Raw genomic sequence first — 26,268 nt, 5'->3', positions numbered from 1 at the left:
CCAGTATGGCAAAATGCTGGAATTCCCAAGTGTGCTGAGAATGTTGTCAAGAATTGCATGGTGTGTCTGAAATACAATCCTGGTAGGGGAACCCCAACTCCAGCTGGTCATTTTGCGCCTCCTACGTATCCGTTCGAGGTTTTGCAGCTAGATTTCATCCACATGGAAAGGTGCAACAATTTAAAATACGTACTCGTTGTTGTTTGTGCCTTTTCAAGATGGATAGAAGCATATCCGCTAAAAGACAACACTGCCTTATCCACAGCTAAAGCCCTTGTGAAAGAGTTCTTCCCTAGATTTGGAATGCCGCGAATGGTCTGGAGTGACAATGGGAGTGAATTTGTGGGTCGAGTGATGAAGAAAGTATGCGAAGGGCTAGGCATCCATCAGAAATTTCACGCTGCAAATCACCCCCAATCAGCTGGACTGGTAGAATGCTACAATGGCACGTTAAAACTTTAACTGGCCAAAATTCAAGCGAGCTCTGGTCTTAAATGGCCTGACGCTCTGCCCTTAGCACTCCTATCGACAAGAATGACTGTGCATTCGCGAGTGGGACTTAGTCCATATGAGATAGTTTTCGGCCGCCCGGCCAACATATGGGGAGTGCCAAGGCCCACAAAATTCAGTGAAATTGGATATCCTGTTTTGCTTGACTATTTGTACGAATTGACGGTTAAATTGCGTGTTTTACACCAACAGGTTCACGATACTCTGCCTCAAGCCTCTGAAGCTCCAGGTCATCACATCGATCCTGGATCCTGGTGAAAAATTTTCAGCGAACAAAGAACGACCAGCCCAGGTGGACCGGCCCTCACCTCGTCCTTCTCTCAACAAGATCAGCTGTTCGAGTGGAAGGAAAGAAGCACTGGATCCACGGTGTACACTGCAAGAGCGTGCCTTTGCCTCTGCCGTACGACCAGTGGGTCCAGGAGGGTGTCGCCGACTCAGAGACTGAAACAGTGCCTCGTTTTCTGCCTTTCAGTGATGCACGTATAAAAGGAACAATTTCTGAGAAAGAAAGTGACAATCTCTTGCAAGCAGCTGTGCCGCCGTCAATTCGATTGGACACTACAGAACCTGAACTCCTTTTCCGAGACCAGACAATACCGGGAAAACAACAACATAATTTGAGACGGAGAACTATGGACAAATAAAAATTTTCTTTTCTATTGCTATTTTTGAAAGTGCAGTTCTCTCATCTGAGAAACTTTTTTATTTTAGTTTTTCGAACCACCATCCGGGTTCCGCTGTAGGGTCGCGGTTGCCCAAAGTCTTTGGGGTGCAGCTGAAGACGTTAGGTTGAGAGTTCTGGTTGGTCTAAGGGAGTTGCCCTGGACTGACAGAAGCATTCCTTAGCATAGAACACCCTACCATCGCGAGCAGCATTTTAGAGAGGATGGAGTTTTTCGAGATGGAGAGACCTGCCAAAGAAATGAACTTTAAAAGCAGAATATGTAAAATGATGACCAAGAAAAGCTTTTTGATATTGTGCATTCTCATGTTATTCAGTGTAATGGTATTTTTAATAGGATATGTTTTATTCTCTTTTCGAGTGACATTTGCACCCACTACATCGCCTATACCTCCTCCTTCTACTGTTTCCCCACATTCTTTTCAGCCCCTTCCTGAACATGAATCCGCTAGGAGATTAGAGTTTATTAATAACTCCTTCGTTCAGCTTTTGCACCAACACCAACTAGTAATAAACACGACTAACTGTTGGGTGTGTGGTCTTATGCCTCACACAACGGATAAAGGTATCCCTTATCTGGTCCTGCCTTGCAGCCACAATGGTTCTGTGTGGGCATACAGAACAATGTTCATCTACGCACATGAAGTCTACCCCCTACGTTCTGTAACAGACAACCCTAAGAATAGTGCTCTAGTTAAGGGTATAGTAGACATGATTAAGGAAGATATTTCCTACGAGACTATCCCGAGAGATGAGACACTAGTATATATAGGATGGAACGTGACCGGATATGGAGCAACTCTGAGTGAGAAACAGCAAGCTAAGAGATCTTCCCCGATTTGGATTGTACCCCATCAGGGTCACCTGTGTCTGCAAGGTACTGGCAAGAATCCCAGAGCTCAGTTAGGGAAGAGTATCTGTACTGAAACGTATGTTTTTGCATCTCAGACTTCCCCTTCGTTTTTAGAAGCTAAGGGTACCTATTTCATCTGCCATGATAGAGCCTATACATGGTTGCCCCCTGACTTTTCGGGCACATGTTTTGTTTCGTTCCTGTTGCCTCCCTCCTACACAGCTGCGGCAGATTACCATAAGACAAGGCTAGTTAGAGGTGTCTTCAGTAAAGAAGACACTGCAGGACAAGAATTTGGGGACTTCGTAAAGGGTTTTCTGCCGTTCTGGGGACCAATGGTTAACAGCAGGAACATAAGGCAATTGACAAGGGTGGTTGAATCCACCGTGGTTGAAACTGCCGGTGCCCTTAGTAACTTGACTGCTGAGCTCCAGTCGGATCGTCTCATGACCCTTCAGAACAGGGTCGCGTTAGACGTCATACTTGCAGACCGAGGTGGGGTATGTAAATTGATCCAATCGAGTTGCTGTGTTTTCATTCCAGATAACGCTCCAACAGTGTACCAGGCCATCTACAGACTGCATAAGATTTCCGAATCTATTCATGTGGATAAAGGAGATTGGTCGTTGATAGGATGGTTCTGGGAACTGATATCCGCCTGGGGATGGAAAATTCTGATGGTCATTGGGATGGTCTTAGCCCTTCTTTTCCTGTTCTGTCTGTGCGTGCAGTGTGCTCCTGCAATATGTAGCCTCTGTGCTACATCCTGTGTAAGGAAACCTGTATCAAGAGACGAGCTAAGTACTAGGATGATGTTACAGCAACATCTCAATGACTTTAGGAATATAGACCTGGACTCAGATTAGCATGAGGATAGGTTAATTGCCTATGTAAGGGCAAAAGAAGGGTTTGTGGTTCTGAAAATTCTGGACTCGTGTAATAAACTTTGTCGTATCATGGCGATTTTGGTATCAAAAGACCGAGAATGGCTAGTACACTATGTATAAGCATTTTCGTCATATTCGAGTGACGATTTCACCTCGAAATCGTAATTTTCGTCCTGAACCCTCTGCTTCCATTTTGTGTACGGCAGCCATTTTGTGAGTTGCCCTCACATAGGCCAATGATTAAGTCCAAACACGATTCTGAAGGACACGTACACCTTCGCTGACTTCTCTGCGGCCTGGGCAAGCTGGAACCATCGCTCCAGGCCGAACCTGCCCAGCCAGTTCCTTTCCCAGTGGCCGAGCGAGATAGCATCAAGGCACAGCCTACCATAAACCTTTTCATCGCACACACACCCTGCCTAATCTTGCTCACACCTGTCCCTGTTTCTTTCTCTACGACTTGCTTTACGAGGAGGAGGTGCCCGTTTTTATTGGGGGTCCACCGATATCTGATGAAAATGTTGGGCCTTGCTGGGTAATTTGTTGTGGGCTGGACGAACTCAAATGTGGGCTTGTCATCATGACTCTGCTTTTTCTTTGTAGTGAAAATATGTGAATGGTCAACTGTAAACCTAAGAATGTTTGCCTGAAGCATAATATTTTGTATAAAAAGAGAAGACTGGCTTTGTAAGATTGAGCAGTCTCCTGAGAATATACACCATGTTGTACTTCTAGGACGTCTGTTACTTGGTTGCAGCTAATAAATTCGATCTTTGACTTCACCTAGAAGACTCCGAGTTTCTGTGTCTGAATCAGGAAAGTACCCGAAGTCTTAGGGTGTACCCTGACACCGCTGGGTTCCGAAAAACCCAGTACTTCACGGGGTGGAGAGGACGGGCACAACAACAACAAAATGGCAGCAAAAGTGAAACCGGAACAGGATGGGGCACAAAGTAGCGATACGCTGTGGCCAGTGGCACCGGCAAAATCAGGTATTGATGAATGTATTAAAGTCAGTGATGTGAGCGCTACTATTACCACTGTACAAAACGAGCAATACAAATAACAATCAAAGGTCCAGGCTTCACAAGCGAGCAATACAGACTAGGACTGCACAAATAAACGAGCAATGCTTAAGTGAGGCACAGCGCTATATCATACAGCAGCCAGCAGTTTTTCAAGGCGCAAAGCAAAGCAAAGAGCGCAGCCCAACGATACCACCGGAGAGCAGGGAGCGTGGGGAGCGACCGCTACTGAGAGCGTCAGGGCGGTCAGGACTCTCTAGCCTCGTTCTTCCATAACAAAATCGCTGACATTCATAACAGCTTTGGAGACCAACCCACCCCATCTACCTCCAAACTAAAACCTCCCTCCAACAACCTTTGCGCCTGGAACCCAATCACCACTGAAGACACCATCCGACTGATGAACACCACCCACTCAGGATCACCAACCGACCCTTGTCCACACCACATTTTCAACAAAGCAGACTCCATTATCGCACCCCATCTCCGAGATGTCATCAACTGCTCCCTCAACTCCGCCACCTTCCCGGAAATCTGGAAAAACGCCGAACTCAGCGCCCTCCTGAAGAAACCCACAGCAGACCCCACTGAACTTAAGAACTACCGCCCCATCTCGCTCCTCCCATTCCCTGCCAAAGTCATTGAGAAAGCCGTCAACAATCAACTCGCCGCCTTCCTCGAATCCAACAAATCCCTCGACCCTTCACAGTCCGGCTTCCGAGCCAAACACAGCACCGAGACCGCCCTCATCGCAGCAACAGATGACATTCGAACTCTACTAGACAACGGAGAAACTGCTGCCCTCATCCTACTTGACCGCTCCGCAGCCTTCGACACAGTCTGTCATAGCACCCTTATACAACGCCTCAGCAACGTCGGAATACAAGGAAAAGCCTTGGACTGGATAATTTCGTTCCTCGCCGGAAGAACCCAGAGAGTCCGCCTCCCCCCTTTTAGATCAGAGGCCACCGAGGTCATCTGCGGCGTGCTCCAGGGATCTTCACTCAGTCCCACCCTATTCAACGTATACATGAGTCCTCTCGCACCCATTGCGCGCCAACACAACCTCAACATTATCTCCTGCGCAGACGACACTCAGCTGATCCTATCCCTCACCAAAGACCCAAACAACGCCAAAACCAACTTACATGAAGGAATGAAAGAAGTAGCCGAGTGGATGAAGAACAGCCAGTTAAAACTAAACTCGGACAAAACGGAAGTCCTCATCTTAGGATCATCCCCCTCCGCCTGGGACGACTCATGGTGGCCACCGGCCCTGTGAACCGCACCCATACCAATGAACCACGCAAGTAACCTGGGCTTCATCCTGGACTCCTCCCTATCAATGACCAGACAAGTCAACGCCTTCTCATCATCATGCTTCAACATCCGACGTATGCTCAAAAAAATCTTCCACTGGATCCCCACCGAAACAAGAAAGACGGTCACCCATGCACTGGTCACAAGCCGACTGGATTACGGAAACACCCTTTACGTTGGCACCACAGCCAAACTACAGAAAAAACTCCAACGCATCCAAAACGCCTCAGCCAGACTCATCCTAGACATCCCCGTCAAGCTCACATTTCCGGTCACCTGAAAGACCTCCACTGGCTCCCCGTCAACAAGAGAATAACATTCCGCCTCCTCACCCACGCACACAAAGCCCTCTACGACCTAGGACTCGAATACCTCAACTCGCACCTGTCCTTCTACACCCCCACCCGCCAACTTCGATCGTCCAATCAAGCCCTCGCCGCAATTCCACACATCCAAAGATCCACCATGGGAGGAAGATCCTTCTCCTACTTAGCGGCCAAGACCTGGAATTCCCTCCCCACCCACCTCCGTCTCACACAGAACCACCTCTCCTTCAGAAAACAACTACAAACTTGGATATTTGATAAGTAAACCTCCCCCCCCTCCCTCAAGCGCCTTGAGACCCTCTGGGTGAGTAGTGCGCTATACAAATCTTAACATGACTTGACTTGCGCAGGTGCTGGGAGATGTGGCAGTGTTTTGGCAGGTTGAGGACCAGTCTTGTGGCGGCGTTCTGGATGTTCTGTAGCTTGCGGATGAGGTTTTTGTTTATTCAGGCGTAGAGTGCGTTGCCGTAGTCGAGTCTGTTGGTGACCAGGGCGTGAGTGACTATCTTTCGGTGTTCGAGGGGGATCCATTTGAAGGTCTTACGAAGGAGGAAGAGGGTGTGGAAGCAGGAAGATAAAGACAGAGTTGATCTGGCGGTCCATTTTGAGCTCGGAGTCCAGGATGATTCCCAGGTTGCGTGCGTGGTCTGTGGGGGTTGGCGGGTTTCCGAGGGCGGTGGGCCACCAGGTGTCGCTCCAGGCGTCCTTTAAAAGTACACTTAATAATCCCTGCTCAATTTCAGAGTTATCGCCTCCTTCCCATCATCTAAACTGCCCCTTTCAAACTTCAATTTAAAATTATGCACTTTGCCAAAAACATGCTGGCTTAAAATATAATAATATAGCAAGTTTATTAGATCTGTTTAAGGATTTTAATCAGTTTTCTAATTACTTTTTAGGTATTTCATCTAAATTTCCAAATTATGCATTCCACTATCAATAACTCGAAAATCTCACACAGTTTGCCTCACAAAACATACAACCATTTTCTACACATTCCTCTACCTACTATTTAAATTTTTGTTAGTATTGAGATATAACCTGCAACAATTTAGTAAACAATGATTTTATATATTTTGTAAAGTTCATAAATGATAGCAGTTTCAATAATGACAGTTCTCAGCCCAGAACTGAAAGTAGAGGAATTTGTATATTTTTCTTTCCCATCTGGCCTCTGATGTCTAGCAACACATGCTTTCACATTGAAGCCGATCTCACACGCTGAGCATGAATTAAGACTTTTCATTTGTTTGTACGTTTTGGTGAATTCTAAGGCTTTCTTTTATTAATGAAGCTTTTGCCACAATCGGAGCATTGATTAAGGATTCTTGCATGAGTGTCTTTTACGGTGCATGTTAAGACTTGCTTTACTACTTAACCCTTTCCCACATTCTGTGCACTGATAAGGAGTCTCTCCTGTATGCCTTCTAAGGTGACTAGCAAGACCAGAAGATTGACTGAAGCCTGCCCCACATTCAGTGCACTTATAGGGTATCTCACCTGTATGTGTTCTCTGGTGCTTAGTAAGGCTTCCTTTGTCAGAAAAGCTAGCCACACATTCAGTGCACTGATAAGGTTTTTCGCCAGTATGTATTCTCTGGTGCTTAGTAAGGCTTCCTTTGTCAGAAAAGCTAGCCACACAAACAGGACACTGATAAGGTTTTTCACCCGTATGTAATCTCTGGTGTTTAGTAAGAATGTCTTTCCTAGTACACCTTTTACCACATTCAGAGCACTCATAAGGTTTTTCACCTGTGTGTATTCTCAGGTGACTATTAAGAGATCCTTTCTGATTGAACCCTTTCCCACATTCTGTGCACTGATATGGAGTCTCTCCTGTATGAGTTCTAAGGTGGCTAGCTAAGACATGTGAGTTACTGAAGTGTGCTCCACATTCAGTGCACTGATAAGGTTTCTCACCTGTATGTAGTCTCTGGTGTTTCGTAAGGTTTCCTTTGGCAGAGAAGCTAGTCTCACATTCAGTGCACTGATAAGGTTTCTCGCCAGTATGTACTCTCTGGTGAATAGTAAGATTACTTTTATTACTAAAACTTTTGCCACATTCAGTGCACTGATAATGGTTCTCACCTGTGTGTGTTCTCTGATGACGAATAAGATTATCTTTATAACTAAAATTAACCCCACACTCAGTGCATTGATAAGGTTTCCCGCCTGTGTGTACTCTCTGGTGAATAATAAGACTTGCTTTTGCCCTGAACATTTGACCACATTCTGAGCACTGATAAGGTTTATCCATTGTATGTGATCGATCGTGTTGAATAAGATATTCTTTCTTACTGAACTGTTTACCACATTCAATGCATTTATAGGGGTTCTCGTCTGTGTGTGCTCGCTTGTGAATTGTAAGATTATCTTGCTTATTGAAAACTTTCTCACATTCGGAGCACTGATAAGGTTTATCCACTGTATGTGATCGATCGTGTGTAATAAGATATTTTTTCTTACTGAACCATTTACCACATTCAATGCATTTATAAGGTTTCTCGCCTGTGTGTGCTCGCTCGTGAATTGTAAGATTATCTTGCTTATTGAAAACTTTCTCACATTCGGAGCACTGATAAGGTTTATCCACTGTATGTGATCGATCGTGTGAAATAAGATATTCTTTCTTACTGAACTGTTTACCACATTCAATGCATTTATAAGGTTTCTCACCTGTGTGTGCTCGCTCGTGAATTGAAAGATTATCTTGCTTATTAAAAACGTTCTCACATTCTGAGCACTGATAACGTTTCTTGCCCGAGTGTGATCTCTGGTGAAGAGTAAGACTTCTTTTCACTTTGAACCTTTTCCCATGTTCGGAATGTAGATAAGGTTTCTCACCAGTTTGGACTGTCTGGTGGATAGGTTTCTTATATGTATCAGTCCCTGGGTAGATGGTAAGAGATTGCATGCTGTCCCACATTCAGTACATTATCCAAGTTTCCCACCTGTATGTCTTCTATTATGCTTTGCAGGATTTTTTTCCTCTTGCAAGGTACTGGTAACTGATGAGAGTTTTCTTTTGAGAGTGCTCTCTGGTGAATGGCACGGCTTTCAGATGAACCCCCCTCGCCTAATCTGTGCATTAATAATGTTCATGCTCTGCTTCTAACTGAAGATCGGTAATGTTTCGCACCTGTACATTTTTCAGTTTGAAAGAAGTATTTTCCCCATTCAGTGCACTGATAACGTTTCTTTCCAGTTTGGAACGTGTTCTCAGGTGTTTAGTATCAAGTCCTTCCTTGATGAAGCTCTTCTTACACTTGCAGCATTGGTAGGATAGTCGGTGTGAGTTCACAGATGCCTGTCACACTTTCACTTTCTTTGAAGCTATTTTCACATTCAGTGCATTGATAACGTTTTTCAGCAATACGGCTTCTTTTGTTGACAAAAAATTCTTTCTCCCTGAGTGAAGCTTTTCAATATTTTTTTTAATTAAACTCATCTTAGATTTGATATAAATTTGTGAGATATTTGTCAATAAGAATCTTTTCTATTTTGCTTTAACAATTTCTCTGGTTTTCCTTTGTCAGTTGGGTATGTAAGATTCGGTATTTTATTGATTATGTGTCACAGAGAATTGATAATGTCCCATTTTCCATTAATTAATCGGTCGGCAGTGCTATCCAAATAAACTCAACAGAATTTACGTTGCTGTGTTTCACGCATTCATTACCTATTAAAATAAAGAGAAAGTAACATTATTAGCTTTTGTCATGTTCCCACAGCAAAATCTACAAGACAAAAGCTACTTCTCAGTAATTTTGCAGTCGCCTTTCCCATCTTTTAGCTAGTATGCCTTTAAATTCCTAAAACGGTGGAATGACTGCATCCCTGGCGAAGGGAATAGATGATAGTGTACTTGTACACCATCAGACAACTATCTTTTAAAAGTAATAAAGAACAAGCATTGGCAAATCCAATATATCTCGCCTATGCAGAAGCTATTGGCTTTGGTAACGTGTTTTAGCCATGTTGAACCAAAACAAATGTTTTCCCCTGGACTTGTTATTAAACTACAATATTTCTCTAAGTGGATACTTAATAATCAACCTAAGAACAACAGATGTAACTAGGATATCAAAAGTAACCAATTATACTCCAATCACAGTATTTAGAATCTCATATTTTATAAAAATACACGTAAAATACTATTAACATTTGGAAATATAATTCATCATTCATTGGACTAGATACATAACATAATGTGTATTTGTAAAGCACACGTTCACCCGTAGGTATCTTGGTGCTGATGACAGATGTTTTTTACTACCCAATTCAATGGTACTTATGTTATCGACTTCAGATGGATGAAAGGCTGAGTGGGCCCACCGGGATTTGAACCTCTGATTACGGGGTCAAACACAGGCCCCTGCAGCTGATGCATTTGTCCACAGAGCCACCAGATCCACCAGATTTACAAAACGTTTAGTGAAAATATTACATAAAATACAATTGTATACAATCAAAGTACTAAAAAAGACTATCGCATCAACTAAGCATTTCGGTGACTTCTTGAACTTTATCCCACCATCTTCAGGACCAATAACTGAATTAAAACTAGGAGAAACCATAACATATATATCTATAAAAATAGTTGTTAAACAGATATCTTAACACATACGGCTTGGCATACAATGTTGTTCTTCTTATGATTCTTTTATACATACCACATATTAAGAAAAAAATGCATCTTTACCAACACGATGAATATTATATATATATCTCAAGCATCAACAGACATGATGTTTTTATATTATTCATTGCCATGCTTAATTTAATAAATATATAAATAATATGCTCAGCGTATATTATCACCAAGAGTATCTAAAAACAAATCCTAAGGGGCTTCCTCAATTGCCTTTCTTTACATTTCAACATATTATAACATTATTCTTACCTATTAATATTTCTCAAAATATATCATGTATTTTGAAGGTGCAGTACTTTTATTGTACCTTCACCAATAATTGTATGAACAGTCTGTTTCTTCCCGAATTAGATAAAAAACTGTAGAAATACAAGACTTTTTTCATGCTTTTATTATGACAATAATATGTTCTTATTAATCTATACATGTCACTCAAGGTCTTCCCTAGTATTTAAGACTTTGTTATTTTAAAACATGCAGTTCAAATTTCACGTGGGTAAAGACGTTTTAGCAAGTCTACTTTTGCTTTCCTGCCTTGTACAAGACTCCCGCTATGATAATGCAGATCTCCGCAGTCAAATAATAGCTACTTAAAGCATAGTTTTCGGAGACCTGCACAATGTAAAAATCAATTTTATAACTTAACTTATGTACATAAAAGCATTTTTTAACGTACTCTCTGCCGTAAAAGCGCCATAAATGTTCCTATTTATACTAAAAATCTCCACTGTCTATTCAACGCAATTCACAGAGTTTATTATATTTTCTGGTTTAAGAATTAACAAAAAGTCTTGCAGGCTGACAATACAACACTGCCCTGCCCTATATTTCCAACATACATACAGGTATGTTTAGTTTAATACTATATTACAAGCTACCTATTTGGATATAGTTTTTGCCTAATTATAGTTCCCCCTCATTTAAGTCAGGGTCTAAAAGGAACATAAACCATCCTTCCTTTTTTTTTTTAAACCTGGGACATATTACTCTCATTGATTCATACGATGGTTTTCCACTGCTTCCTTATCTATCCAATCTGTCCCCTTATCTTTTTAGCCTTCCTGTTCTTGTATCTGTGGTTTCCCATTCGTTCCTATCTCTACCCTTATCTTTTAGTCTAAGAATAATGTTATAATAGGTAAAAATGTAAAGGAAGGAAATTAAGGTTGGCCCTTTAGATTTTTTTTTTATACTCATGGTTCTAATATACATTGGGCATATTATTTAAATGTCTGAAATTAGACATAGCAATGAAAAACATAAAAATATCATGTCTATTGGTGCTTGATATATATAATATAAATATACATCATGTTGGTAATTATGCCTTTTTTGTCTTAATATGAGGTATGTATAAAAGAATCATAGTAAGAACAACATTATATGCTCAACCATAAGGGTTTAGAGATTTGTTTAACCACTGTTTTTATGGAGCTAAATGTTTTATGCTTTCTCCTTGTTTAAATTCAGTTATTGGTTTTAACTAAACATTATGGATGGTTTATTTAGTTCAATGGATGATGAATTATATTAACAAAAGTCAATAGTACTTAATGCGTATTTTATTAAATATTTATGAAATTCTAAATATGGTGGTTGGAGCATAATTGATTACCTTTGATATCCAAGTTACATTTTCAGTTCTATTTGCAGTTCTTAGATTGATAATTAAGCATCCACATAGAGAATGATGGGATTTTGATCACAAGTCCAGGGGATAAACTTTTGTATTGGTTTGGCTGAACGTTACCCCCTGTGCCTTTGTAAGAGGGGTCACTCTCTAAATTGTTGTTTTAGCCATGTTGTACATCAGTGTGGCTGCTGAACACGATGCCTAAAAGTGAGGGAGGTGGGGCAGATTAGGGTCGGATAGGTTGTGGAAGATAGAGGTGGGGTAGTTTAGAGTCGGTCGATTTGAGTTGAGTAGATTACAGTGGGGTAGATTGGACAGGGGTAGACTGGAGCAGATTGGGTGCAATATGTTGGGGAGGATTCGGATAGATAGGGGAAGGTTGGGGTTAATTGGGGCCGAAGACACATATTTATGCACAGCTCTGAAATCCAGAGGCAACTGTCACCATATTTTCTCATTATCAACTTCAGCATTTTACATTAAGACAACAAAGGATCAAAGGAGGAAATCAACTATCCCCCCACCCCACTAGTCCCACCCCCCCCGAGAGCCGCTGCTAGCTCGACTCGCTACGTGTGAATCATATACAGTACATGCTATGTATACAAAGTCACCGTACATAAGATCGGAGAGTATTGTCTGTCAAAGACTTGGGAGGGCAGTGTCCTCTGGCGGTGGGTCCAGTTCCAAGCCCCGATAGTCCGCCCATCTTTTCCATATTTTAAAGTGCTTCCGGGGGCAGGAGTACGGGAATTCTTGGCAGCCTATACATATACATCCTAGACACATAGGTTAGGGCTGCATAGTAGTAATACGCCGGATTGTAATAGTAATTCATATGCTTGCCTATATGCATTGTTTCAGCACAATGTTTGAGCTTTTTGTTTTATTCACCATTCTGATACTTCTTATAACTTTTATCTGCTTCTGTCTATTGATCATTGCAGCACATATATACTATACAAGAATCCCGTTGGTTCAATAAACGTTGAAAATGTCCCTCTGTGTATTTTTTTCAATATTTCTCTGATCAAAAGTGAGCATGAGCAAAAGGTATTATATCTGTTACCACAGTTTCTGAGGAAACAGGGTTCCCATGTTCAGAGGTTGCCAGAACTGTTCGCTCCCTGTCTAGGTTGAGGGGAACTAACGGGGGCACTGTGAGTTAAGGGACAACATATCCTGTCTGGTGTACAAAATCAGTCTGGCAACAGCCTAAGTTTATGTCGTCCACCAACGCGCAGTTCTCACGGATTAGTGGAAACTACACGAAAGAGTAAATTGGAGTGGGTTCGATTGGAGTTTGGTAGATCTGGTAGGCTGGTTGGGCAAGATTGAGGTTTGGTATATTGGAGAAGGGTAGATTGGGTGGGGAACATTCAGGGATGTGGAATTCAATTAGCCTGACACACAGGACATATTGTTTGGGGTTAAGTACAACAACTTTTGATGTGTATTTTGTCACTTGGGACAAGTAGAACCAACCTCTTCCAGCACAAACCCGTTCGCTGTTTATAGTACCATGTTATGGATCAGGGAAGGGAATTGTCTGTAGTTATTGTAATACTTGTGTCCACATGTTAATGCTGCTCAAACTTTACTTTATGGTTCAATAATGCAAAACCTTTATTACTAGGGTGAGTCCTCTAAGTAAATGTTGTAAGCTCGTATTGCTGAAACCACTGCTAACAGTGGTTTCAGTATAAAAATGTGTACACACGTTTTTGAGGCTATGTATAATGCTCCCATAATGCTCTCAGATTAGACGCAAATATTTACAAAAGCCTGAAAGCAAGATTGATGATTCTTTGTTTCAAAATACAACATTCACAAAAAATGCAAGTAGGAAAAAAACATTTAGCTAAACTACTGTAAAAATGTAGGTGCCATTCCTTTGCAGCTTCATTTAGTAAAATATGCTGATGCATTCTAGTATTTCCCAAAAATATTCATAATGAAAAATCAGTGTAACCATTTTCAATAAGATTGTGGGAAACAAAAATAAACACGCATTGGCAAAATCAGAAGGTATGAAATTTGTGGTAAGCCTTTTGGCTTTGTCAATGAGTGACTTGTTTTGCCATGGTTTTTATTAAACCTTATTTGTGTGGGAGCTGCCGGGCCCTCACAATTATAAGAAACAAAAATTTGTTTTTGGTCTCAAAAAGCAAACATTTCCACAATAGTTCCTGTCATTGAACAAAACTACTTTATGTGCAGATATGCTCTGTGTGAAAGAGCAGAATGCTGTCACTCACAGTGAAGACAGCTGACACAGATATATATTACCTACTGGCGGTCGCCAGTAGGTATATATAGTTAGGATTTTTTCCCTATGGGATTTTTGAAAATTCTATGTCTAATAACTTTGGCGTTTGTGGACGGAATTGGCTGAAATTTTCAGGAAAATGGCACATTTTGTTTCTGAGCAGCCCCTGAAAATTTTGGGGGGGTTCGTCAAGGGGGGGCCGAGAAAAAAGGGGGGTCCCAAAACGCTTTTTTCCCATGTTAATTTCCATAGGGCGGTTGGCCTCACTTTTAGCCCGAACGGCTGAATGGATTTGCACGAAACTTGGCAAAATTGTAGGGACTGGTAGCCCGATGTGCCTTTTGTAGGTCTCAATATATGTGCTCCAGTGGATTTTGAGAAATTAACGTTTAAAAAAAGATATATATCTGTAACAGCGGACTGGGCAGCGGCCCAGGACGCGTACTTGTCGCGCAACGGAGCTTTGTGAAGCGAAGCTGATTGGTTCTCCGGCGTCTGTCAACATTCCAAACAGTCCGTAGCGGCCGCCATCTTGTCTCTCGGTAGGATCGAGAGACAAGAGGAGGTCAAAACAAAGGGGGAAATAACTATAAGGGGGCATAGTAGATCCTCGCTGACCCCCTAGGTTTGATGTGGAGGTTTTAAAAGGGCCCCGCGGGGCAAAAAAAAATAATAATAATAATAATCGAACGGCTGAATGGATTTGCACGAAACTTGGCAAAATATTAGGGACTGGTAGCCCGATGTGCCTTTGCTAGGTCTCAATATATGTGCTCCAGTGGATTTTAAGAAATTAACGTTCAAAAAAAGATATATATCTGTAACAGCGCTCCGCTTCGCGTAACGGAGGTTTGCGAAGCTGATTGGTCATTCTGTCACTGGGCTATAGTTGGGCTACATCTGGCTGATATTTGGGCTACATTTGTTTTTTTGTGTGTCTGGCGGCCATCTTTGGGCTACATTGGGCTACATTGGGCTACATTTGGGCTCCAACATATATATAGGCCAATGTAGCCCAATATATATTTTTCAAAGTTAATTTTCGTAAAAACCACTGGAGCATATATCTTGAGACATAGCAAAGGCCCATCGGGCTACCAGTCCCTACAATTTTGCCAAGTTTCGTGGAAATCCATTCAGCCGTTCGAGTTAAAAGTGAGTCCAACCGCCCTATGGAAATGAAGGAAATGAATGGGTAATTTGTAATTAGCAAATAGCTCATAGCAAACTAGGAATGGTAAAGAATCGCTATTTATTCCTTAAAGTTCGCTATTTAGGAAATGCAAAAAACTTTGATGATACATATGGCGGTTCATCTCTAACAAGATAAGAAGCATAGGGATACATTTATGATGACTGGCGCATCACCAGGGATGTGTTAGTCATTCTGTGCCGCTGTTCCGTCACCTATGGTGTGCTGCATTTACAATGCGGCGCATCATGGGGCAAAAACAGCACAGATGCGTGATGTATCTGTGCCGTAAAGGTGGCGCATTGCTGGAGTTGTATCGCAAGTGTGATGAAGCTCCAGCAAGGGTCGGGGGTGCCCCTGTCGCAGGGTTTCTGTTCTCACACAGAACTGTGGACAGAGGATTGGAACCTCGGCGAATTAGGGTGTCCCAAAACTCACGTTAGTAATCAAAAACTCCTTAGCAAGCTAGGTACAGTGTCACATTGGATATAACAAACTCTCAATGTTTAGACAATCCAGAATATGAACTTATAGTACCTCAGGATACGTGGAACTCATGAACAGTCGGTCGTTATATATTTCTTAGAAACCAGAACATGGAGTTAAGAAGAACACATGTGTATTTGAAATGTTTATTTACTAATGCCGTCTTCACAGGCGTAGTATCTTAGATAATACAAGTACACATATTATCAGTAGCAAAATTACCAGCATAGTTACTAGTACATAAAAAGCGAATGGTGATAGTATGTTAACATGCTGTAAATGAATAAGAGTTAGCAACACTTATAAGCAGCCGCGGGCCGTGGAGGGAGTTACGGTGGGGCAGGGAGGCGGGGAGGGGGAGGGGCAAGGTAGAGAGGGCTCCACCCTGCTTCTCCCCCTCCCCGCCTCCCTGCCTCACCGTAACTCCCTCCACGGCCCGCGGCTGCTTATATCTCACCCTCCCTAATACACATATTATATTATTTGCTAAGAAGGTCTCTTTGTGTTGGTTTAGGGCGTGCCCATACTTTAGTGTCTTAGATTTGAAGGAATCACATCAGCATACACCAGCTCTCTCTTCATGTGAGCCACATCAACTGTTGTGTATGTGTGTTCGGCAAAGCAATATAAAACCCGCCTCATGCCCAGAATTGGCAGAAGTTGCACTTATGTTATGAGTATGAAGTCGTGGAGATCAGACCTCATAACAATTCTGTATCGTGTTGTTCTTGAAACTTTAGCACTCGCTGTACAGATATAGTTTAACAAGCAAAGCAGATAGTAGAGCAATAACATATTATTCTCATGTAAACCACGATGAACTACTAGGTGGAAAGCTAAAGCAACAACTAAGTGTCGTGTGCAGAAGTTGCAAAAAAGGAAAAATGGCGTTTAAACCGGTAATGAGCCCATGCTAACTTAACACGGTGTCAAGATATCCAGGACCTAGATGACACCTCCCCATGATCCGGAAACGAACTGAATAAGATAATAGAAGTGCCATCTCATGAGAGCAGATTGCAAGTTTATATGTGGACGGTCCGCAAGGTAAAGCATTAAAAACTAGGAAAATTTAATGCTAAAGAAAAATAAAACAGCCAAGTACTTTATCGAGTCTTAAGCCAATAGGCAAGGTAAATAATAAAAACTTGACAAATAAGTCAATGAATTGTCAATGAAATGCTAGTACTCAGCATATCAAACATGAAAAAGGTCTATGACATAACTGTGTATGCAAAATAAGCTGCAACAGCCTCCAATAGGAAGTCACCGTCTTCATCCGAAAACAGTTCAGCCATCCAATTTAAAAGCGGAAAAGAACATACGTGCTCTCCCAGCACCGGATCCTCTATCACCATCAGAGGACAGCTCGGTGGGTTTTCAAGAAAGCTCTGTTCCAAGAAAGACTGTGCTGCCGCCAGTAAATTCCAGGGACCAAGTAGTCCATGCATCAATGCCACAGCCATAATCCTTTCGCCAGGACAAACCAACTCGTGAGTAATGATAGGAGTCATCAGCTGATTAAAGTCGACGTCAGGAGAAACCGGTCCGCAGAGACACAAATCAATGGCCCAATCGAAATCACAGGTCAGGCAGTGAAATACAGGCTGGACACAGGTGAAGTAGGAGAATCGAAAAGATAATCCATATGCCGTGCTTAATATCGCCAACGGCATTGTGCCATAATATTCTAGCATGCGATTGCGGAACAGTGTCAGCAGCTGCAGGGTGGGAGGTTGCATAGGAGGGACATCCATATTTAAAAATGTAAAAAAGCACAAGAGGGTCCGCTGGTAATGCAAGTAAAAATGCCAATCCACGAACCAGAGTGGAGAAAATAGAATGAAAGGAAGCAGGGATGAGTCCAAAGATTTTCTCAAATGAAGTCACGAGACCACTGGTAACAACTTTAAAAAAGTGCGCCAGGGACTTTGCGGAGGATGCGTTAAAGATAGTCGGAACCATCTTGCTGAATTTGAAAGGCAAATCTGAATTGAAAAGTGTGTGCACCTCTGTACGGGTGTTCGCTATGTGAAGCACGAAAGTTTCACGGGCCGAACTCAAGGCCACCTCTCTCTGAGACAAAAGAGCTCTTATTCTTGCCATGCCGTTGAAATCTGTCCCAAGGTTGGTATTTGTGGCCAGATTGAAAACTCCCTATGTTCATGTGTGGGAGGAAATAGAACATTTCTGCAGCAAATAACCCGTTCACTTACTGTTACGATAAAAGGAATACTTTTAATTAACTCAGAACAATCTTCATTATTGAGCATCAAATAACTACCATTTTCCAACAACTTGAACGTGGGGATGATAGCAGGAACTGGCGTGCCTTGCAACACGCAAGCCATATTTGGTCGGTGTTTGTTGCATGAACCGTGTAACTGTATGTGCCTACACATTAGTGAATGATCTGGCGTCTCAGTGCATTCCTCTCCATTCAGATAAACTTCTTGATCATCTTTGAAACATCTGTATGTGTATGGAAGCGACCAGACCTCATGAAGAAAAGCACTACCTAAAGGTTCATAACGACCTGTTGGTATATATTTCATACAATTTGAAAACTTATATAAAGCAAAAGGCAGCGTTATTAAACCGTGGATAAGGCACGTTGCCAAAAAACCCGCAATCCTCTGCTGATGATGTCACTGAGCATGTCATGAATGATGTAATATGTGACATCATCAGCAGTGGATTACGGGTAATAGTATCTCTAGTTTACTGACCTATAGCTGTCTTTCTTTTAACATAAGTGTCTGTTTCCTTCCCTTATACTTACTGTTTTTGGTTCGCTTCCGGTTCGCGTACCGGGGAGCGAACTGGGAAGCGAACTAAGAGAAATAGAGGTTGGCACAGTTCCAAATATTGTACCAATTTTTTAATAACGGGGAGGTAGTTCTGAAAAGAACTTTTTTTTTTATTTTTCAGAACATTTTTTTACTTTTTTTGAATTTTTCTGAACAGTTTTATATTTTTTTGGGTTTTTCTTGGAGGGGGCAATGAAAACGATTCATTGTAAAGGGCTCAACAGGAGCAACAAAACAAAAAAAAGAAGTATTTATTATTTTGGCCGTTTCGTACAAACTTGCATATGATAGTCAATAGCTCTGTTGATCAGAGTGATGCTTTTTTCTCCGTAGGAAATGAATCCATCGCAAAATACGCAGATGTGTTTTACATCACCAAATCTCATTTGTATATTTGGCACCATCTCCCTGCCCTCTGGTCCCGTTACTTCCGGTACAACAGATCTTCTGGCCATAATAGGGAGATTATCTAGGTCGTTCCGAAACTGTGCAGCACTGTAGTTGTTAGGATGCCACCTAGTCATATGGCGATGCATTGTGTAGTTTCCGAAACTGTATTTTTTGTCGGTCCCTCTGGACAGTCTATCTTGACATATAAGGCAAGTTACGTATCTTGCATTTACTTTTTTCTGACCTTTGGGAATTTTAAAAAATTGCCAAATGAAGTTTTCTTTCCGGTGAGACGTCCTGGGCTGCTCAGGCAAAAACTGCCTCTCTTCGTGCTCGTCCTCCTGTTCCTCTTCTTCCTCTCCTTGTTGAATTATAACTTGAGCAGGTGGTCCACTCTTCCTTGGATGTGGTGGAGGTGGTGGGGAAGCACCAGCTGAAGCTACTAAAGAAGCCATTGCTCAGTGATCACAAAGGGTCTTTCTCTCACAATGATGAAAGTCAGAGTGAGGAAAGAAGGAGGGATTTTCATCATTTGGGAAAAACAAGAGTTCTCAACCAATCAAAAGTGTTCATTTTAGATTATATGACCTAGTCTTACATCATTAGGAAACCAAAAGTGAAATGAACCAATGAAAAGTGTTATTACCAAGTCACATGACTTGCTGTGTTTACGTTAAGCGCTTTGCAGGGCCTCCCGGTTTGCTTCCAGAAACCTGCGCTTTGCGACTCGCTTCGCGTACCAGTTCGCTAACGTTGTACGTCATATGACGTATCACGCGACAACGTGAAACGTCATGCGGACGGGAGGCGTCACGATGTTGTTTTCTAACGCGGCACTTGCGGTAAAGAAACGTTTACCGGCTCGCGGTCTATTTCGCGGCATCAAGGTCAGCTAACGGGAAGCTTCCCGATTCGCGAAGCGGGAACGAAGAAAAAAAATATTTTAAAAAAAAATTATTCATAAACATATAAAATATATTTTTGGATTTAAAGAAGAATACATTTTACAGCTACAGATATTAGCTGTTAAAAAACCAATGAAATTCACAGAAAAAACCATAGGTTATAGACCATATATAGTTAGGAATTAGCATTTACAAAACCTTGAAAATTCACTGAAAAAACCATAGGTTATAGACCATATATAGTTAGGAATTAGCATTTAGAAAACCTTATTTTACTCACACAAAACCATTGAAATTCCATATATAGTTAGTTGCACTAACTATATATCGCGCACCCGCAATCCACTGCTGATGATGTCACATATTACATCATTCATGACATGGTCAGTGACATCACTGATGACATCACTGATGACATCTCAAATGACATCACTGATGACATCACTGATGACATCTCAAATGACATCACTGATGACATCATGACACACCAATACCAGTTACTACATAAGCACTCACTGATTCCTACGTCTACACACACATTCACTCATTCACCCATACAATCACTCATACATACAGTCACTTATTATTACAACACTATCATATGCACTCATACACCTATGCAGACAGTCACACACTGCCACTCATCCATGGAGTTACTCACACACCAAGCCAGTCCTGTAAAGAATCAATCACACTTCCATTTCTTCATCTATACAGTTAAACACAGAACACCATACTTCAGTGACATCACTGATGACATCACTAATGACATCTGAAATGACATCACTGATGACATCTCAAATGACATCACTGATGACATCATGACACACCAATACCAGTTACTACATACACACTCACTGATTCGTACGTCTACACACACATTCACTCATTCACCCATACAATTACTCATACATACAGTCACTTATTATTAGAACACTATCATATGCACTCATACACCTAGTCAGTCCTGTGAAGAATCAATCACACTTCGATTTCCTCATCTATAGTTAAACACAGAACACCATACTTTTCACACATATACTAACACATACTTACTCTCTTATACAATCACTGATACAAGTACACATTGATATGCACAGAGTCACACACCTCCCAGCCAGCCACACACACACTCAGTCTTCCATACATCCAGTCATTCTTCAATATGTAAAACGTATTTAAACTTTACAAAAACACACAGACACTAGATGATGTCATCAGTGATGTCATTTGAGATGTCATCAGTGATGTCATCAGTGATGTCACTGACCATGTCATGAATGATGTAATATGTGACATCATCAGCAGTGGATTGCGGGTGCGCGATATATAGTTAGTGCAACTAACTATATATGGAATTTCAATGGTTTTGTGTGAGTAAAATAAGGTTTTCTAAATGCTAATTCCTAACTATATATGGTCTATAACCTATGGTTTTTTCAGTGAATATATATATATAGAATTGCATTGCCTTTATGTACTATGTATGCCTAAAAGCAAAGAAAGACTAGCGGCGGCAGTATGTTTTCACTATTTGTTGCTCACCGGTGATCACCACTAGGGGGCGGTGATATTATCACTATAGGCATATAAAAAAGCATTATTACCTTTAACATGTTGCAGCGTGATCAAGGGCTTTGCAGCTCGAAACGCGTCGCTGGTTCTGTTTATGGAATAAATACCATCTGTTGCTGACTTTGCTGGTCCGTTTACCTCATTTCATGCTGGCGTGGAGGCGGTGTCTGCGAGCGCAGAGCGTGCTGAGGAGGAGCTGTTAATCACACATATATATATATATATATATATATAGAGAGAGAGAGAGAGAGAGAGAGAGAGAGAGAGAGAGAGAGAGTCTGAATTTTAATAAACGCACAAGGTCATGGTTAATGCCAGACCTAATAAAGGGCCCAATTAATAAAGAAAGTCTCAGAAGTGAACCCGTGGTATATGTCCTTGCATTAAGTACAGATATTCGGCTTTCGTAAAATCACAAGAATTTAAGTAGGACAAGAAATAGCACTCCTACAAAAATATCTGTGGGCTGCATTTTAGCATGAGCAAATATGCATGTGTGATTTTTTTCATGCAGAAATCTGTGTTCGCAAGTTCACTTTCCCTCCAACCCCTTTTTTCCCAAACCTGGAAGAAGTTGTATGTCTGCCATTGTGAGGAGTACATTTCCAACATTTCTCGGTATGGGAAAAAATTACAGTTAGTGAAAACCCTTAAAGCATGCAGGTTAGTAGGTTTGAACAGACTCAAAGGGGCATTCCAACCCTGAAACTATTGCTTACTCCTACCTTCAGGCCCAGTATGTAGATCTGCGGAAACATGGCAACATAAGTGAATTGCTAGTATTCAAACCGTACTATGGTATGAGCCCTGGCATAATCAGGCTATATAAGAGCTCTTACATAGTGAGACTGCTGCCGTAATTTGTCACCGCATTAAATGTCACAAAAAGGGACAAGTAGATTTATGAAGCAACCTGCCCCATGGACAAATAGATATATTATTAAATCCACACCCCTGCTAATTGGAGCAGAGTGGATTAGAGTGAGGTTGACTGGTGATGGCGAGATCAGGGTAGGCTGGGTGGGGTAGATTGGAGTGGGGTAGACTGGGTTAAATTGGGGTAGATTTGAGTGGGATAGGTTGAGGTAGATTGCAGTGAGGCAGATTGAAGTGGGATCGAATAGAGTTGGGTAGATTGGAGTGCGGTTGATTGGGATATATTGAAGTGATGTATACTGGGGTGGATTGAAGTGGGGTAGATTTGAGTTGAGTAGACTGGAGTGGGGTAGATTGAAGTACGTTGGGTTGGGCATATTGGGATGGGGTAGAATGGGGCTGCTTGGGGTAGAATGGAGGGGGTTAGGTTAAGGTAGATTGCAGTGGAGTGGATTGTGTAAACTGTAGTATTTGGAGTGGGGGGTAGAGGGGAGTAGGTTGAAGTGGGGTAAATTAGAGTGGGATAGATTTGGGTACAGATGAGTTGCCCGGATTGGGGTATTTTTGAGTGGTATAGATTGGGTTTGATTGAAGTGGGGTAGAATGGAGTGGGGTAGAATGAAGGGGTGTAGATTATAGTGGGGTAGATTGGAGCGGGTATATGTGGACAAACTGGAATGGGGTAGATTGGGTGGTCTAGAGTGGAGTGGGGTAGATTGTGTGGGGTAGATTGGAGTAAATTGGGTTGGGTAGATTGGGCTGGGGAAGATTGGGGTACATATGAGTGGGGTATGTTGCAATGCAGTAAAGTGGGCCATATTGAGGCAGACTGGATGGGGTAGATTGGGACAGATTTGGGTATACTGGGGTGGGGAAGATTGGGTTGGGGTAGATGTGGGTGGGATAGATTGCAGTGGGCAGTGGCAGTGTTCTCCCCCCTCCGCCTCCATTTTGATTGTTGTTGTTGTCCTCGGTAGCCCGCCCCGCCTCCCAGCTGAGCCGCCCTCGCCCCTCCCCCTCCACCATCCATATATGACAGTTGCTCCCGCGCGCAGCTTTGACGCGCAGCGTTCGCGCCCCATCCGCGCCGAAGGTGCGCCAAAGGTAAGCCCGTCTACGCCCGTCCACGCCTGGACCGCGCCCAGCGCCAGACCCCCTGGCCCTCGCATTGCCCAGCCCTCCCGCATTACCTACGATGCCACCACCCTCCTAGCCATTAACCCCGGCCGCTCCCCCAACTGCGTCCTAGCCGCTCCTGGACACACCCATGGACCTTTCTCATGCTACTCCTGCAAATTCATCGGCACCAACAACAACTCCGCTACGACCACACCACAGATTCCCGACCCCAACCACCTACAATGCATCTTGCTCAACACCCGATCGGTCCACAAACACGCCATTGACCTCTGGAATCTACTAGACACCATCTCTCCGGACGTCGCCTTCCTAACAGAAACATGGATGAACGCCTCCTCCGCCCCAGACATCACCATTGCCATCCCAGAAGATTATAAGATCATATGCAAGGACCGCACCGGCCACACAGGAGGAGGAATCGCTATCGTCCATAAGAAATCCATCCACATCTCAACCAGCTCTGACGTCAATCTCGGAAACTCTGAACACCTTCATTTCCAGATCCACATCAACCCCAAGACCACACTCAGAGGCACCCTCCTCTACAGGCCACCAGGACCCCGGGCACAATTCAGTGAAGACATCACAGACTTCATCACCCCACACGCGCTCCCCTCCAAAGACTACATCCTTTTGGGAGACCTCAATTTCCACCTTGAAAAGAACAACGACCACAACTCCACCACCCTCCTGGACAACCTCGCCAACCTCGGACTTAAACAACTGGTCACCTCCCCCACCCACATCGCAGGTCACACACTCGACCCAATCTTCACCTCCAGCAATCATGTCTCCTTCAGTCACACTACGGCTCTCCTCTGGACCGACCACAGCTGCGTTCACTTCACCTACAACAAGCCCAAACCCAACAACCACCCCCAACCAACTCTGCAAAGAAACTGGAACAAAATCACCATCGACCAGATCTCCTCAACGCTTCTTCTAAACCCCCCAGCCCACTCCTCAAACGCCGACCAAGCCGCCACCAACCTCACACTATGGCTATCCAACAGCGCCGACGTCCTAGCACCACTGAAAAAACGACAAATCAAACTGGGCAGCAAGAAGGCCTCCTGGTTCAACGATGATCTTAAAAAATCGAAGAAACTCTGCCGCTCACTACAGAAGGCCTGGAAAAAAGACCCAACCACCAGCACCAAGGACGCCTTCAAAAACGCCACCCGTATACACCACCAACTGATCCGAAACACCAAGAAATCCGCCTTCAAGGACCGACTAGATAACAACGCCCACAACAGCAAGGAACTTTTCAACATCGTCAAGGAATTTACCAATCCCTCGGCCAACTCTAACGACATCACCCCCTCTCAAGTCCTCTGCGACTCCCTAGCCTCATTCTTCCACAACAAAATTGCAGACATCCACAACAGCTTCGACAACCAACCCGGAGACCAACCCACCCATCCACATGCAGGACCTTCACCCCCCTCGAACATCCTTAACGACTGGAACCCAATCTCCACTGAGGACACCATCCGCCTGATGAACTCCATCCACTCAGGATCCCCCACAGACCCATGCCCTCACCACATCTTCAACAAAGCAGACTCCATCATAGCACCGCACCTCCGAGACGCCATCAACTGCTCCCTCAACTCCGCCACCTTCCCGGAAAGCTGGAAACACGCTGAACTCAGCGCCCTTCTGAAAAAACCCACAGCGGACCCCACCGAACTCAAAAACTACCGTCCCATCTCGCTCCTTCCATTCCCGGCCAAAGTCATCGAAAAAGCTGTCAACCACCAACTCGCCGCCTTCCTCGAAGCCAACAAATCCCTCGACTCCTCACAGTCTGGCTTCCGAGCAAAACACAGTACGGAGACCGCCCTCATCGCAGCAACAGACGACATTCGAACACTACTGGACAATGGAGACACAGTCGCCCTCATCCTCCTCGACCTCTCCGCAGCCTTCGACACAGTCTGCCACAGCACCCTTCTACAGCGCCTCAGAAACATCGGAATCCAAGGAAAAGCACTAGAATGGATCACCTCGTTCCTCACCGGAAGAACCCAGAGAGTCCGCCTTCCACCATTCAAGTCAGAGGCCACTGAAGTCATCTGCGGCGTACCACAAGGATCTTCACTTAGCCCCACCCTTTTCAACGTATACATGAGCCCCCTCGCGGCCATCGCACGCCAACACAACCTCAACATCATCTCCTACGCGGACGACACTCAACTGATCCTATCACTCACCAATGACCCTAGCACCGCCAAAACTAACCTACACGAAGGAATGAATGAAGTAGCCAAATGGATGAAACACAGCCGTCTGAAACTGAACTCAGATAAAACAGAAGTCCTCATCTTAGGCACCTCCCCCTCGGCATGGGACGACTCGTGGTGGCCAGAAGCCCTTGGAAAAGCACCCATCCCGACAGACCATGCTCGGAACTTGGGCGTCATCCTGGATTCCTCACTTTCAATGAACAGACAAGTCAACGCCGTCTCTTCATCCTGCTTCAACATTCTTCGCATGCTCAAAAAAACATTCCACTGGATCCCCACCGAAACTAGGAAAACGGTCACCCGCGCTCTGGTCACGAGCCGACTGGACTATGGAAACACCCTCTACGCCGGGACTACCGCTAAACTCCAGAAAAAACTCCAACGAATCCAAAACGCCTCAGCCAGACTCATATTAGACATCCCACGTAAAGAACATATCTCTGGTCACCTGAAAAACCTCCACTGGCTTCCCGTCAATAA

At 43.3% G+C, this 26,268-nt stretch overlaps 1 protein-coding gene across 2 annotated transcripts in view; it reads right to left on the bottom strand.

Annotated features, from left to right (window-relative positions):
- Positions 1–6,390: 6,390 nt before the first annotated feature.
- LOC144770969 (uncharacterized) overlaps positions 6,391–26,268 on the bottom strand; it is a 35,842-nt gene continuing 15,964 nt past the window's right edge. Inside the window, exons 3-4 of one of the 2 annotated variants that reach the window (XM_078655833.1) lie at positions 21,553–21,716; positions 6,391–9,285 (exon numbers count right to left, since the gene is read on the bottom strand). In XM_078655833.1, the coding sequence (XP_078511959.1) occupies positions 6,925–8,532 (1,608 nt within the window). In that variant the 5' untranslated portion in view covers positions 8,533–9,285; positions 21,553–21,716 and the 3' untranslated portion in view covers positions 6,391–6,924. The remainder of the gene's footprint in view (positions 9,286–21,552; positions 21,717–26,268) is intronic. The other variant, XM_078655834.1, reaches the window with a different exon arrangement.

The sequence above is a fragment of the Lissotriton helveticus genome, chromosome 7 (genome assembly GCF_964261635.1).
Source record: "Lissotriton helveticus chromosome 7, aLisHel1.1, whole genome shotgun sequence".
NCBI classification, from domain to species: domain Eukaryota; kingdom Metazoa; phylum Chordata; class Amphibia; order Caudata; family Salamandridae; genus Lissotriton; species Lissotriton helveticus.
This window is presented reverse-complemented; position numbering and strand designations above follow the sequence as displayed.